This window comes from Manis javanica, chromosome 2, assembly GCF_040802235.1.
Source record: "Manis javanica isolate MJ-LG chromosome 2, MJ_LKY, whole genome shotgun sequence".
Classification (NCBI taxonomy): Eukaryota; Metazoa; Chordata; class Mammalia; order Pholidota; family Manidae; genus Manis; species Manis javanica.
In genome coordinates, this window is record NC_133157.1 from 219203582 (window position 1) to 219220511 (window position 16930).

At 39.1% G+C, this 16930-nt stretch overlaps 1 protein-coding gene across 16 annotated transcripts in view; it reads right to left on the bottom strand.

Moving 5' to 3' along the window:
• The window catches only part of LOC140848047 (uncharacterized), a 91583-nt gene that overhangs the window by 14667 nt on the left and 59986 nt on the right, over nucleotides 1-16930 (bottom strand). For 7 of the 16 annotated variants that reach the window (XM_073230185.1, XM_073230184.1, XM_073230183.1 and 4 more), the window contains exons 2-4: nucleotides 13662-13741; nucleotides 9684-9783; nucleotides 7366-7718 (exon numbers count right to left, since the gene is read on the bottom strand). In XM_073230185.1, the coding sequence (XP_073086286.1) occupies nucleotides 7669-7718; nucleotides 9684-9783; nucleotides 13662-13741 (230 nt within the window). In that variant the 3' untranslated portion in view covers nucleotides 7366-7668. Of the gene's footprint in view, nucleotides 1-7365; nucleotides 7744-9683; nucleotides 11484-12438; nucleotides 12499-13661; nucleotides 13742-16930 lie in introns of those variants that run through there. The other 9 variants (XM_073230186.1, XM_073230192.1, XM_073230190.1 and 6 more) reach the window with 9 other exon arrangements.

A 16930-nucleotide genomic window follows, 5' to 3' on the forward strand; every position in this document is an offset into this window, starting at 1 on the left:
AAAAGAAACAGACCCATAGATAGTGACAACAGATTGTTGTGTACTATACTGTGGGGAATAGGGGAATGGCTAAAAATAGGTGAAGAGGATAAAAAGGTACAAACTTCAAATTGTAAAATAATTTTGGGTATTTTTCAATTATACTCATGTCAAGATCTTCACAGTCCTGAGCTTTTGTTGCCTAACTTTTTTTAACCTACTGTTTTCCATCTTATTTGATTTGTCTTTTGGAACATGTTTAAATGCTTTTATGTGTGAGTCTGCAATGCAATGTATAAGCTCTTCTTCCAGTTCTGGGTCATTTGTATAGTCAGTAAGGGCATTTTCTTCCTCTTCATCCAGACATTAATCAAGGACAGACTGAAGAACTGAGTTCTTTGAGGTTGGCATGATAATTCATTAACCAGAGAGTTTTATAAAAACTTCACCTTTTAATTGAACTAGCACCCATGCCTTGTGAAAGTTGAGATATGCTATGTCTGTGACATTTCTCTTTGTCCGTGAACCCACTAATTCTCTTAAAAATGGAAATGAGATTAATGAGAAATAATCTTTCCTTAGAAAAACCATGCTGATTCTTTGTCATTACTGATATTCACAAGCCATCTCCTAAAACTCATAGCCTAGTGTTTTTTGAGGATTGATGCTATTATAATTTGTTCCAGAATATACCTTCCTCCCTTTACTAAGTATCTTTTAGAGTGTTTAGAAATCTTGTTTAAGCACCCTTTCAGAAATCTCACTTATGTAAATAATTGGCTTAAGTATTTCTGAAAAATTCAACACTTCTCCAAAACACCAAATCAGCAAGTTCCTAACAATGTTTCCAACTATTATTATTTATAACTCATGTACCTCCAAAAGACAGCTAAATATACTGAGCTTGTGAAATACATTTATGGAACTTGTAATTGTGAACAACAAATTCAAGAAAATCACAACCTTCAGGTCAGTAGTGATGGAAACTAGGCCACTTATTTTTCTTTGCTCTTATTTTAGATAATCTTTTCCTGAGATCCTGAAATTTTGTGTTTCTAATTCCTTTTATATCACAACGAATGCATCATCATTATATTAAAGTCTGAGTAGCCCAAAGAAGAAATTAACCTGAAGTATCTCAGGTCTCTGGTGCTGGTTGGAAGCTGCTTGGGCTTTGGTCTTTATGAAGTCCAGAATTAATGAAATGTGAATTATAAGAACCAAACCGTATTTCTGATGATAAACGTGCATAGTATGTTTAGAGTCAAATCTGTCCATTTCATCATGATATCAAATATTCATTGCATCTAGGAAATCTGAGGTTTTGGGTAGCTTTTTAAATTTTAAAATATTTTATGTAGACAAGTACGTAAAATGTATATTCCACTCTAACAAATACTTGTGAAGCAATCACCCCCTGAGCCAAGAACCAGACTAAAACAGTCCCCAGAAGTATTCTCCATATGTTTTCCCAGAAACAAATCACCCCACCCCTGTTCTTCAGAGGCACTCTCCTTCGGCAGTAGTCATTTCCTTTCTTGTCTGTGTAGTTTTATTTCCTGTGGATGCCTCCCTAAACCATATAGTTGACCTTTGAGCAATGTAGGTGTCAGTAGTGTTGAAACTTGCACAGTTGAAAATCCCTGTATAACTTTTGACTCCTCATAAACTTAACTACTAATAGCTTGCTGTTGACTGGAAGCCTTGTGGATAACATAAAGTTGATTAACACCTATTCTGTATAGTATATGTATTACACACTGTATTCTTACAAGAAAGTAAGCTAGAGAAAATGTTATTTCAAATCTTTGCATATCTCCAAAAATTTTCCAATATGTTTATTGGAAAAAAAACCATTAATAAGTGGGCCTGTGTCATTCAAACCCATGTTGCTCAAGGGTCGACTGTACATTAGTTTTATCTGTTTCTAAAGTGCTTAAAATGGAGCTATATTGTATTATTCTTCATAACTTGTTTTTTGCTTTACATGCTAAGATTCATCATGTTGTTGCATTTCTCTAAAATATTTGTTTTCTTGCTGCAATGTACTACATTGTGAGCATTTAGTTTTCTTCTGTGTTTTAATTATGAAAAACATTGCCATGGGCATTCTTTACATCTATCTTAGTTCCTATGACTGCATTTCTCCAGGGAACATGGGATAGTAGGCTATCTTAGATGATGCAGCTTTGTTTTCCAAAGCAGGTGTACTGACTCATGTCCTTGCCATCAGGAGTCTCAGCTTATAAATCTCCATATCACAGCCAAACTGAGTATTGTTAGTCTTTTCCATTTTTACCAACCACATGGGTGTGTAGCTGTATCTCATGATTTTAATTTGTATTCCCCAGATTAACAATGAGGTTGAGCACTTTTCATGTTTATGGACTATTTGGATATCTTTTCCTTTGAGGTAAATGTTCCCATCTTTTGTAGTTTTTCCCCATCAAGTTGTCTGCCTTTTCTCATTTAATGTTAAGATTCCTTATGTATTTTGGATACTAGTCCTTTTGAAAAAAGTTATATATGCTACAAATATTTTCCCACACTGTGGCTTGTATTTTTGTTATTTTTATAATATCTTTTGATGTACAGAACTTTACACTTTTAGTATAACCCAATCTGTTCACTTTTCTTTTATGTGTAATGTTTTTTTTATCCTATTTAGGAGCTCTACTCTAAACTTAAGATATTTTCTTATAGTATCTTCTAAAAGCTTAGTATTTGGCCTTTCATCTTAGTTCTTTAATCCACCTGGAACAGAGTTTACATAGAATGAGGAAGGGGTATAATCTCAATTTTTTCCAGTATGGATATCTTACAGTCCCAGCACCATTTATTGAAAACACTGTCTTTTACCTACTGCCACCTCTTTCATAAATCAAGTCCATGTATGTGAGATTTGTTTTTAAGTTCATTATTCTGTTTCACTCGTCTTTTTTTTATCTTTGCATAAATACTATACCATCTTGTTTACTAAAATATAGTAATGTCTTGATAATCTGATTTAAAAAATCCTCCTACATTTCTCTTTTTCTTCAAAAGCAGCTTGTCAGTTTCTACATATTAAACTTATGGAGATTTTGATTGAGATTTCACTGAACCTAATGATCAATTTGGAAGGAACTGACATTTAAAAAATACTGATTTTCCTAACCAGTGAACATGGTATAGCTGTCCTTTAGATATTCTTCAATATTTTTCAGTAAGTTTAAACTTTTTTACTTTTGGAATCCTTATACATCTTTCATAGATTTATTGCTAAGTAACTGATATGTTAAAAATTATACTATGAAAAAAATGTATACTATGATTAGTATTTTTAAAAATTTTACTTTAATTTTTTTTGTGGGAATAGAGAAATATAATGATTTTTATGTGTTGATTTTTTGTGAACAGTAATAGTTTACTATAGATTCTTTAGGATTTTTTTTATGTACACATAATAGCATCAAGAAAAATGAGCTTTTCCCCTTCCAATCCATGTACTTTATATTTCCCTGCTGTCATTATTGACCTGGGCTAGGACCTCCACTGCAATATTGACTAGAAGTACAGATATGCTCCTACTCTCAAATGGCAATGTTTTACCATTTAGTATAAAGCTTAATGTAGATTTTGTGTTGATATGTTTTATCAAGTTCCAAACCAGGACATGGTTTGGAACTCCTATCTGGAAAAAAATCATGAGAAGTGGGTTGAGGTGGTCTCATCAGTCTCATCAGTCCACCCCAACTCCTTCTGGTGGAAGCTGCATTCATACGAAGCCTGGCACTAGAATAGACATAGACCCAGAGGGATATATCCAGAATTTAGAGCTGATTAGTTTTATTAACATATGCAACAATAAAACTTTGCTTTATCTCCAGCTTTCTCCTGGCATTTATGTAATCTCATCTTACTCCTACTCTTCTGGTTTCTTGAATTAAGTAATTTTTCGAATACATTAAATGTCTACTACAGTGTCAGCCCAAGGTGGTTACAAAGCTGAGCATAACATCTTTAGAAAGCCCCCTCCCGACTTCCCTCTAGTGACTGTCCTGTCTCTTCCTCTCTGGTTTATGACAATTGTTTTGCAAGGGAAGTCGACAGTCACACTCTCCCTTCTTGACCTTCATTTGCCTCACTAACATGGAGGATTCTGAGGGCTGTGCACATCTGACTCCCAGAGAGGCACCTTGCTCCAATGGAAAGAATTTCAGCTCTGCCACACGAACGGTGTTAATAGCTAAGTTTCTTACATGTGTTAAGCCTCTGTAAAATAGGAATAATACTCCTTAACTCAAGAGGTTCTTGCGGGATTACATGAGATAATAGAAATGAAAAAAAAAGAAGACTATATAAGCAATCTTAGCCTCTGCTCATTCTAGGAGAATTCATGTGTGGCCCCAGACCCCCAGCCTTTGTGCCAGACCAGTAGGGCAGCCAAACTGAGGAAGCACAGAAGGTAGAGAGCTACATTGGAAGGGGCTGAGATTTACTACCAGAAGAGAAATGAACGGAAGGAAAAGGTCAGGTTGAGCAGGAGAGAAAGACCAGGGTCTGAAGTTTTGGAGTGTGGAGAGACCGAACAGAAAGAGATCTTAAGTAGTAGTACCTGCCGTACTGTGTCAAAAAATGAGAGAAATGTGGAGAGAAGGTTAGAAGTATGGTCTCTGTTAGGAATCCATGGCCCTTTGATTTAAGCTGCTTCTGATTCTCCTCTGATGTTGCCCTCATGTCCCTTCTGAGGTGACATGCCACACCACACACTACCAGGTAAACCACTGGTGCTTGATACATGCTGATTATCCAGGTAAGGCTCCCAAACTCAAACCTCAGCTCTGCCTTGTAACACTTGTGTGGCTGGGGCCTTCTCTTCCAGAACTAAAACACCTACCCACAAGGTTTTTGAAAAAATGTAACAAGATAACACATACTGCAAATGTTTTGCACAATCCCTACAGGAGCAAAATAAATGTTTCTTTCCCTTTTTGTTTTCTCCATGAATCTTGACCAGAGACAGCAAAATGGGGGCTGTGGGGAGTAATCAAGACCCTCAGCTCAAGGATGGAGGGAAAAATCTGACCAAAAGAAGGACAAGTAGTCACGGTATACAAACCCCAACTTTTATTCTCACCAGGAAGAAGTATACTGAGATAAAGTAACTCACCCTTATACTTTCAAATATATTATAATTAATTAATCCAACTATGGTAATAATTTTTTTGTAAGAGAAATGAATATTTATTGGCATGTTATTCAGTTATCTAAATGAGAGCATTATTACTCTTAATATTATCATAGGACATTATTTGTCAGATTGTACTCATAAGAGTTACAGACGGCTGGCTTGTCACTTGGGAGTTTCTACTCTGATGGAAAAATTAACAAATCAAGATAATCACTGGCACACCTATGAAGGGAGGCATGTGAGCAGCCAGCTGGATGCAGGGAGCACTAGTATGTGGGTTAAGACAACCCTTCACCACTAGAGGTGTTAGCACGCCAACTCCTGGCACCTTGACCTCCATGCATCTCCTCCACAGCACTTACGTGGCTCTCACGACTTAGGCTATAAGTATCTGTCTACCTCGGCAGATGAACTGAGAATGTGTCTATTGCATAGGAGTGAATCAACCCCCACTGTCTAGCACAGGACTGGGTTCAGGGTGGACTCAATGTTTGTTGACTATATTACTGAACTAGTGAAGTACCCCTTACCAGTGTTTCTCTCTGATCCTCAGTCTCTTCATCTATAAAATGAAGGGGTTAGCCGAATAGCCAAAGCAATCCTGAGAAGGAAGAATAAAGCAGGGGAGATCCTGCTTCCCAAATTCAAGCTCTACTACAAAGCCACAGTAATCAAGACAATTTGGTACTGGCACAAGAACAGACCCACAGAGCAGTGGAACAGAATAGAGAGCCCAGATATTAACCCAAACATATATGATCAATCAATATATGATAAAGGAGCCATGGATATACAATGGGGAAAAGACAGCCTCTTCAATAGCTGTTGTTGGCAAAACTGGACAGCTACATGTAAAAGAATGAAACTGGATTACTGTCTACCTCCATATTTAAAAGTAAACTCGAAATGGATCAAAGACTTGAATGTAAGTCATGAAACCATAAAACTCTTAGAAGAAAGCATAGGCACAACTCTCTTGAATATAAACACAAACAATTTCTTCATGAACATATTTTCCCAGGCAAGGGAAACAAAAGCAAAAATGAACAAGTGAAACTATATCAAACTAAAAAGCTTCTGTACAGCAAAGGACATCATCAGTAGAACAAAAAGACATCCTACAGTATGGGAGAATATATTCATAAATGACATATACAATAAGGGGTTGACATCCAAATTATACAAAGAGCTTATATACCTCAATAAGCAAAAAGCAAATAATCCAATTAAAAAATGGACAGAGGAGCTGAACAGACAGTTTCCCAAAGAAGAAATTCAGATGGCCAACAGGCACATGAAAAGATCCTCCACATCGCTAATCATTAGAGAAATCCAAATTTAAACCACAATGAGGTATCACTTCATACCAGTTAGGATGACCACCATCCAAATGACAAACAACAACAAATTTGGTAAGGATGTGGAGAAAGGGGAACCCTCTACACTGCTGGTGGGGATGTAAATTAGTTCAACCATTGTGGAAAGCAGTATGGAGGTTCCTCAAAAAACTTAAAATAGAAGTACCATTTGACCCATGAATTCCACTCCTAGGGATTTACCCTAAGAATGCAGCAGCCCAGTTTGGAAAAGACAGATGTACCCCTATGTTTATCACAGCACTATTTATAATAGCCAAGAAATGGAAGCAACCTAAGTGTCTATCAGTAGATGAATGGATAAAGAAGATGTGGTACATACACATAATGGAATATTATTCAGTCATAAGAAGAAAACAAATCGTACCATTTGCAACAACATGGATGGAGCTAGAGGGTGTTATGCTCAGTGAAATAAGCCAGGTGGAGAAAGACAAGTACCAAATGATTTCACTCATCTGTAGAGTATAAGAACAAAGCAAAAACTGAAGGAACAAAACAGCAGCAGAATCACAGAACCCAAGAATGGACTAACAGTTACCAAAGGGAAAGGGATTGGGGAGGATGGGTGGTAAGGGAGGGAGAAGGGGAAAAAGGGACATTATGATTAGCACACATAATGTAGCAGGGGGGAGGGGACACGGGGAAGGCAGTAGAGCACAGAGAAGACAAGTAGTGACTCTACAGCATCTTACTACACTGATGGACAGTGACTGTAATGGGGTATGTGGTGGGGACTTGATAATGGGGGAAATCTAGTAACCACAATGTTGCTCATGTAATTGTATACTAATGATACCAAAAGAAATAAAACATGAAGAAGTTAGGCTAACTTACCTCTGAGTTCTCCCTCACTTTGTCATCCTGTTTCTCGTGCTCTCCATTCTCGCAGGCCTTCATCACACCTCACTTTGTGCAAGTCTCCTAGCCGGGATCCTTGCTTCCAGCCTGTCCAGCTCCACACTGCTCTGAGAGCTCTCTCTCACGTTATTCTGACATTTTTCTGCTGGAATCTTTCGAGTATCAGCCTCTGCTGGCCGAATGCCCATCTCCTGAACTTGCAGGGGCGCCTTCAGGCTCAGGCTCCCATCCACCCGGAGGCCTCCACTCAGTGACTCCCTCGCATGGCAGTCTCACCCATTAGCCATCTTGAAACATCTTGAACACATGTTCCTGTTGACCTTTATTTTCTGTAAAATTGGCATATTTGCAGAGCTGTCATGAGAAGTCAATGAAATGAGGAAATATAATAAATTCTAAATGATCTATTCAATTATCTACTAACATTACAAATGTTAAGACTGAGGGATTCTGAGTGTGTCAGTCTGCTATAACAAAATACCACAAACTGAGAGGCTTAACTGAGACATTTGTTTCTCACAGTTCTGGAGTCTGGGAAGTCCGAGATCAAGGTGCCAGCTAGTTAGGTTCCTGTGAGGGCCTTTGTCCTGGCTTGCAGATGTCTTTTTGTTATGTCCTCACATGGCAGAGAGAGAGACAGACAGACTGACAGACACAGAGCTCCAGGCCTCCTTCTTACAAGGACATGAATTCTGCCATGGGGGCCCCACCCTTATGACCTTAGGTAAGCACCTCCCAAAGCCCTCACCTCCATCACAATGGGGATCAGGGTTTCACCACAGGAATTTGGAGGGACACATTTCCATTCATAGTACTAAGCAAAGAGGATATTGGTTTATAACAACTGTTTGGCCATTTGTCCGGCATTCTGCTTCCGCACATCACCTTTGGGAGTAGCAATTTCATGTTCAAACTGAGGTATCTTGCACATCAAAAGCTATCTGCATTTTGTTTGGGTGGAAGGGAGGGAAATGGCAAGTTGGGGAATGCTGAGAAATGAGAGGGAGAGACAGGCAAAAGCCAGTGTGTGGAAGGGCCCTGTATTTACAGAAAAGTATGGATTTTATCTCCTGAATGACTAAGATCATAAGAAAACAGATTCAGTGATACATTCACACATGCTTGGGTGTTAGCTTTAAGAGCTATAAAGACACTCATCCAATGATCCTTGAGGAATTTATCCTAAGAAAATAATCCAAAAGATTAAGGGAGGTTTGTGCACAAGATATATCTTAAATGACTTACAATAATAAACACTGGGAGAAAGCCACAGTAAGTCGTTATTAAATAAAAGTTCAACAAATGAATCAACAAATGCTAGTTGAATATAAAGTGGCAATTAAAACAGTGAAGTCCAGCTTAACAGCATGGAAAAATATTTGAAGTAAATAAAACAAACAATATAAAATTATAACTACACAACAATTCTGTAAATACAGTGATAAAAGATGGGCAAAACTAGAAGTAAATACAGATAAAAATGACAACAGGCTATTTGTTAGGTTGGTGCAAATATGTGCCCCCAACATATCATGGTGACAAAAGACACTGCCATTTTACAAATACAAAGCAACCTGTCCTATTAAAGGTAATCTGCTAGCTTGCTGCAGTCACAGCCTCAACAAAGTAGCCTTTGTTTGAAGCCAGTCTGAATAAACACTCGCCTTTCAGTGACACAAGTGAATTGATGTAATATTTGGGGTCAGTATAGTGGAAAGAAGTTATTTGTTTTATAATGAAGCACAGAACAATGGTAACTGGGGGAGGAAGGGTAAAGGAGGAAGAGGATTTGAACCGTTAAATGAACTACATGCTTCAGGCCAAAGCATCCATTAAGTCCCACATGCAGGATGAGAAACAAGGCCCTTGTGCAAAAATAAGCCAAAGGGAACCTGAACAGGATGGTGTCGTTGAGCAGAACTATGCTTCCTCTCACTTGAAACGAAATACTGGAAAGAAAGGGAGCCAGATACTTCGCAATAGTTCTGACATGATTGGATTTTGCCACCACAGTCCATCTGGTGGTCTGTGTCCTTAAGGCAGAGCAATGGAAGTTGAGAGCTAGAGGAGGGGCGGAGACTGGTACACACAGTTGGTGGACAGCACTGGAATAGAAGCACAGGTTTCTGTCGCTCAGACCAAGTTTCAAGCTCCAGAACTGCCGTTCTCCAACTGTGTCTCCATCACGCATTCCCTCAGGTAACTGTTATGAGAGTTTGTTTTTGGGCAAATCTCTTGGCCTCACCCGGGGCCCACTTCCCACCAGACAACAAGGCGCAGCTCGAGGTGCTCACCGGTGGGCTTGGGGCTCAGCATCTGCTCACTTGGCCCTTCCTCAGAGCCGCCTCCTCCTGGAGACAGTATCCATCCCACCCTCTGGGCTCCAAGTTTTTGCTGTTTGGAGGAGAGGAGAGAAGCTGCTTTTCTTCTCCAGCCATGCTGCTTCCTGTTGGCACAGTGGCTTTTCACGGCTCCAGTCACCATGCCCTCGCATAACCACAGGCAAGACAGGAAGGAAAGGAAAACGGAGAGGAAAGGGAGGCTCTCCTTGTACTGGGAGACAACTTTTCTCCACACTCTTTAGGAAATGTGCTCTTACATCTCACTGGGCTAGACCGGGTTACACGGCTCCTCTGCGTCCCATGGGAAGCTAGGAACAGAGCAAGTCAGTGCCTTTGGAACTTTTCTCTTGCTAGTGTCTCCTTGGAATGCTCTTCCTCCAGACTTCAGAATGGCTCGCTCCCTTATTTCGTTTAGGTCTCTGATCAAATCTTACATTGATCTCCTTAGCTAAACTAAAATGCACCCTTCTCTTTCATTCTCCATTGCTTTACCCTGCCTTATTTTTTTACAGTGCTCATTCATTTACTTATGGACATAGTTATTTAGCTACCTGAATGTAAGTTTTCTAGAATGTAAGCTCCACAAGTACAGGGATTTTGATACATTCACTATATATCCTCGTGCCTAGAACAGTGCCTGCCATATAGAACTTGCTTCTATAAAACTTACTGAATGAGTACATAGCTGTCTGAACAGATGATCTTTCCAACAGCCATATGGGTCACATGAGGTACTACCCTCCTTCCTGATGGAGGAAACAGTGGCTTGGGAACATCCAGCTAAGCTTCATAGCTAGCTAACGGCCCTACAGATTTCTAGCATTTCCCATCTGTCTGATTATATTAAACCACACCTGATCCAGAAGTTGGGAAATTGGGTTCCCTGTCCTGGATACATGGAAAATTTTGTGTGACTTTGAGCAAACTGGGAAACTTGAGTTGCCTAAACCTTGATATTCTAATCATGTGAATAAAAGCAAGGGGTTTCCTAAAAGGTACTGACCAGCTTTACCTTTACTTAAATAAAATCTATACTTAGAGTTAAGTATTGTAACATTTGCTTCTTGCCTTGGAACGAAGAATGCAGGAGAAAATAATGAAGATATAGATGTGTGGCTCAATGATCTCACACTTCCCCAGTAATACCCACATGGACCCTTCCTTCCCCTGGCAGAGCACCCGGGAACTCCTTGAGCTGCTAGGCAGCCGTGCCCCCTGTTCTGGCTGGTTCTCTCATCTTGACCAAACACCTAGCTTTTCTAAGCTTCAAATCTTTTTTTGTGAAGATTAAGTGGAATAATACACTCAAGACAGAGTTGAAATTACTTGTTACTCTGCAATTGTTATTAAGAAATTACTTCAAATGAATATTGTTACAACAAGTACTGCCCATGATAGTTTTAAGCTTTGATGACTACTATATGTAGCTCCTATACTGAAAACATTACTTTGGAAATATAATAAACACAGGATCCATGTATTTTTTTCTTGAAAATAAGTTATTTAAATGTGCAACCTTGTACAGATCATTAAAGGCAGCTAAGAAGACAGCCTTGAATGTGGCCCATAAAATCAGCATAGCTTTTTCTGGATAGGGGTGAGGGCCAAGTGACAAGTACCATTTTAGAGGCTTGTAGATATGCTATATGCTATCCCGTTTAATGTTCAATAGATATTGTTGGCACAGGAACCCTTAACCTCCAGGGGCAACCAATCAGACATACCTGATGCGCACTTCATAACCTGTATGTCCTTAAAAAAAAAGCACATTGTGTATGCATTTAAATTATCAGTATTCTGCTATAAATCTCATTCCGCTTTTTGTCACTAAACAATATGCTTACAACATTGTTCCGTCTTTCAGGACAGATGCCTCACTACTGCTTCAAACATGGCACAGTGCCCCACATTTCACTCCTCCCCTGGTGTCACACCTGGTCAGGGGGAGGTGGGAACCCTCAGGCACTGCTGGGGGGAAGGTAAGCTGGAATGGTCACTCTGGCAATGTACGTGATCACATTTCAGTTGTAGCTCCTATTATAGGAGCCTATATCATGGAGAAATATATTCATCACAGTGTTAAGAGCTGGAGCTAGGCAGGGCGCACAGGAAACTGGTATGTACAATTAATAAGGGCTAGTTGTTAGATTTTTAGGAATTGGTGAGCTGGTTTCTACAAGTATTCATTATTAAAAACCAAATTACATATATATGTATATTAAAAACAAAATTAATAGATACTTGAAGCCCATCACTTTCTCATTATTTCACTATGTTTCACTAATCAGGCCCTAAAGGTCATGGACATCTACCATACATGTATGGTGGAAACACTACATAATGATATACTACTACTGTGCATCTCTTTCCCACTCTGTATTCAGGGACATCATGTTGGAAGCTTGAACTAGGCCAGGGTGGAAATAATTACACCATGGAAATTTGCAAACACTTCAAACTAGGGTTTTGGCATTTTGTTTTCCCCCAAGAGCCAATTGTTACACATTTATCAGCTCACTGAAGACTGGTATTAGTTCTTCTTTATAGATGAGGAAAACGAGGCTCAGACAGGCTATGAAACTTGCCAAAATCATACAACTTTCAAGTAACAGAAACTGGATTCAGAGCCAGGTCTGGCTTAGACCTTGTACTTCAACAAACACTAGAAGTGAGTTATACCGTTGAGACTATAAAAGTCTCCTCTTACCTTACCAACATCAGCGCACGTAGATGCTTTGTTTCAAAAAACTCTATTGGTTGCCAGCACCTGGGTAGTGTGAAATCAAGACAGGCACAAGTTTTTAGAAACATCTGCTTGTAGATGTTTGCAGCGGAGCATCATTGACTCCTGCATGAGAGCTTGGGCCTGACACACACATGTATGAGAAATAAATGAGCCCCACTTCCGGGCTGGTGTGAGGCCACATAAACTAATCATTAGACCTGCCAGCTAAGATCTTTCAGCTACTGTTTTACTTTTGCTAATAGATAATGCTACCTGTACACTGGTTTTGGCCCCATCTGTGCCTGTGTCACAAACCTTGGTGTGTGTTTACCAGAAGTTACTTCCTGAATTTTCTTTGGTGAGCAACTTGGAATTTAGCCACATTTTCTTCTCATCAAGTTATCTATTTCTGACTCATTCAGTCATTCAGTTAGTCACCAACAGACATTTGTATAGCCCCTATTATGTACAGGACAAACGGGAAACAAGGATGAATAAAATATGTCTTTGACTTTGAGAAGCTAGTAGTCCAGCAGGAGAAACATGTATTTTAAACATGGAACTCTGATTCAGGCCCCACAATAAAGGCATGTTCAAAGGCATGGGAATGACTTAGTCCATTAAGGTTGCTATTACAAAGTACCAGACTGGGTACTTTGGGTACCACAGACTCCTTATAAACACCAGAAATGTATTTCTGTTTTGGAGGCTGGAAAGTCCAAGATCAAGATGCCAGAATGGTCAGGCTTGGAGAAGGCCCTCTTCCAGGTTGTAGACTACCAACTTCTCACTGTGTCCTCACATGGTGGAGGGGTAAGCAAGCTCTCTAGAGCCTCTTTTGTAAGCCAATCCCACTCTTGGGAGCCCTGCCTTCATGACCTGATCACCTCCCAAACGCCCTGCTTCCTAATACCATCATCTTGGTGGGGGGGATTTCAACAGGTTCATATGCTGGAACACTCCTATCATGGCATGGATTAATGAATTTCATAGTTTAAAGTGAACCTCAGTAAAGTTTTGGGTCTCCTTGGCCAAGAAAATGGTAACTTGGGCCCTGTGCCAAAGAAATGAGTATGGAGACATCTAGCTTGAATAAGATTACTCTGGCAGAGATTACACTATTTATGAATTAAGCAAGGGAAGAAATACAATGCAATAGGTACTGGAAGACACTGGTTCAAGCTCTGACTCTGTCCCTTCCTTACCGTGTGACCTTGAGCAAGAAGTAACTTCTCCGCTCTTGGACTTGAATTCTCTGCATCGTATGTATTGGTTAGAGTAAAGGCTAGGAAACAACAAAAAAACACCAAAATACAGTATTTAAGAAAATGAATGCAAACATTTCTTTATATGATTACTTCAGCATTCAACCTCCCATACTGTTAAACGATCAAGTACAAGGGCGAAGTGAAATGAGGGCATATAAATATGAAACTATTAGATTTCTCAGGGCAACATTTTTTAAAGCATTTTTAATAAGGAAAGTTTCAAATGTACATAAAGTAGAGAAAACAGCACTACAAATCTCTACATACCTACTACCAAGCTTCAACCATACTAAACTCATGGTCAATTATGTTTCATGCATACCCCCAGATATCAGGGCATTTCACTTACTCTATGTATATATGCATGGAGCCTCTACTTTAGACACTGTGCATACACACAATTCCACCAAGAGCATGGGAACTGAAACACAGATGTTCCATAACTGTCCAGCATCACTCTGTGGGCTGAGCACCCGGGTTGGGTTTCAAACCCAGGCAGTCTGGCTGCTTAGGCTATGCATTTAGCCACCGCACCACGACATATCCACACAGGACTGAACACTGAACACTGAACTACTTATCAGGAGTTTCAGCCTTAACATGGTTCCTGACCTGTTTTTCCCAAGATCAAAGAATAGATACTTTCCTTAACATACGATTCAGGTGGTTCACCCTTCCCCAAATGAAATAGCAATTTACTTAAAGCCATTCTAGTATGTTTATAATCTTGAAATGTCAGGTTTCTTTCCTTCTTTCCTTTTTACTACTTACTCATCAAGGTTTCACAAATCTTAGAACTGAGTTTCTCCTGGGGAACACTATTAAAACAACTTATTTAAAAGTGTTCTAAACAAGACTACAACTTCTAAGAGTGTTTACACTTATACAATTTTATCCTAATTAATTTATGTGAAGTGTCTATACAGTGCCTAAAAGAATTCACTATAAAGATTAATTTCCTCATTTGCTTTAATAACCATATAAAGTAGGTTGGATGGACACTGTTAATCAGATTTGACAAATGGACAAACTGAAATACAAACAGGTCATATTTCCTCAGCTGTTTCTTAAAATCCATTCCAACATCAGGTGTCTTGGTTCATATTAGCACTTATTAACCAAACTTGTAATTCTTTGGGTGTATATGGTACTTCCAGAGGACTTGGATTGTCCAGCTTGGACTATGCCGTACCTGACTCCATTGTTCTGGAGGAAATAAGGGAAGTAGAGACATATCTTAGGATGAAATTAATCTCTGAGGCTCCTGCCTCCAGTGGTATTTCTGCAGTGTCCACAGGCAAGGAAGACTGCTCTCTTCTAGAAGAGGGAGGGCACTGCTTCTTCTGGTGTTCAAAGTAATCTGGGGTTCAAGGTTCTCAGGTTTGTCCATTTGAATATCCCTACGTCATGTCCCAAGGTCCATGTTCCCTTAGCTGGGCCCTGACACTACCATGAGAGACCTGCCAAGCCTGTACGTGTTCTCCTTGGTGACTGCTGCACTCACAATCATACCCTCAATTTCAGCAGCCTTCCTCCGGCTGTGGGAGGGGTTAGCTCTATGCTGCGGTGGAAACATTTTGACTTTTACAGTATTCCTTGAGGTTAATGGTTTGCTAACTGAGCCTGTCATTTTCTTTCCCTTTTACAAGACTTCTAAAGACCAGAAAGGCCAGTTCTACATTCCTTATAATTAACATTCACCACCTATTTTTTTGTTACCACTTGCACATAAGACAATGCTTCATCTTCCACCACTAGTGAAAATCTCAGTAACTGTATTGCTACTGCATGTCAGGGGTTAATATCACCCTACTTACCAACATTAATGGGACCCCTATTGCTATATGTTTGGTCCAGTACCAGAATCCACCAGGAAAGTCTGTTTGTAGGGCTGCTGTGGTACCAAGTATCTTAGTCGGGGTTCCCAAAATAGAAAGGTTGACAGAAATACTTGCCTGCAAGAATTTATTTGGGGGTGTGATCACAAGGAAAAAGACGGGACTGTGAGGAGTAAAACAGGGAAGGAACATGGGCACTTTACTGGGCAGATCACTGGTGAGAGGAATTGGGGCATTATTTGGCTTGCGACTCTGAAGAGTCATGTAGAATCAGCAACTTGAGGGCAGAACTGGCGAATGGTTTTCTATCTAGTGGGAAAGGTTGCCCATGGGATATTATTGAGATAAAATCTCTATGACTGTGCATTTATACACTTCTTCTTATAGATGTTATCAATTTTTGGTTCATGTGTTCTGAAGTCATATTATTAGATATAAATCTAGACAGCATAACCTGCTGGTGATTTGAACTTTTATTATTATAAAGTGACCTTCTTTATTCTTAGTAATACTTTCCTGCCTTAAATTCTATTTTATGTGATAATACCATTATATAGTTAATTCCACTATTTTACTTTCAACCTATTGATAGTCACATGTTTTAGACCTGTTTCTTGTCATTAGCATATGATTGGATTTGTTTAAAAATTTGGGCTCACAATCCTTGTCTTTTAACTGGAGAATTTATTCCATTTACATTTGATATTAATGATATATTCAGATTTAAATTCACTCTTATTAAATGTGTTTCCTATTTGTCTTGCTCATGTCCTACTACCCTCTAGATTTTTGCCTTTTTCATTCCATTTTAGACTCACTAGTAATTGAAAGTATATCAGTCTTTATCCTCTTAGTAGTCACACAAAGTAAAACATGCATTTTTGACTTATCATCTACCGTCAGCTATTACTTTTACTCTCTTCTCAGATGATGTAAGGACTTTAGAACATTTTAAAGTAATTTCTCTAATTCCTGGCACATATGCTAGTTTTATCATGCATTTTAGTTCTACTTTTAACCCCACAAGATATTTATTACTTTCTCTGTTCCTCATTCATTTCTGCATCACTAACCTTTGATCACCTTGAAGATTATCATTAGAATTTCCTTTGTGAAGGCTTATTGGTGATAAATTTTATGCTCTGAAAATGTATTCCTCCCTCATTCTTGAAGGATATTTTTGTTAAGCATTGAATTCTAGTTGGGCAAGTAATTTAGTTCATTTCATCACTGTCTTCTTCTGTCTTCTCTTACTGCTATTGAGAAGTCTATTTCTCACTCTTTTAAAGGCAATAAGCTCTCTGATGCTTTTCATCTGCCTTTAAGATTTTCTCATTGTCTTTAGCTTTCTACAGTTTCACTATTGTG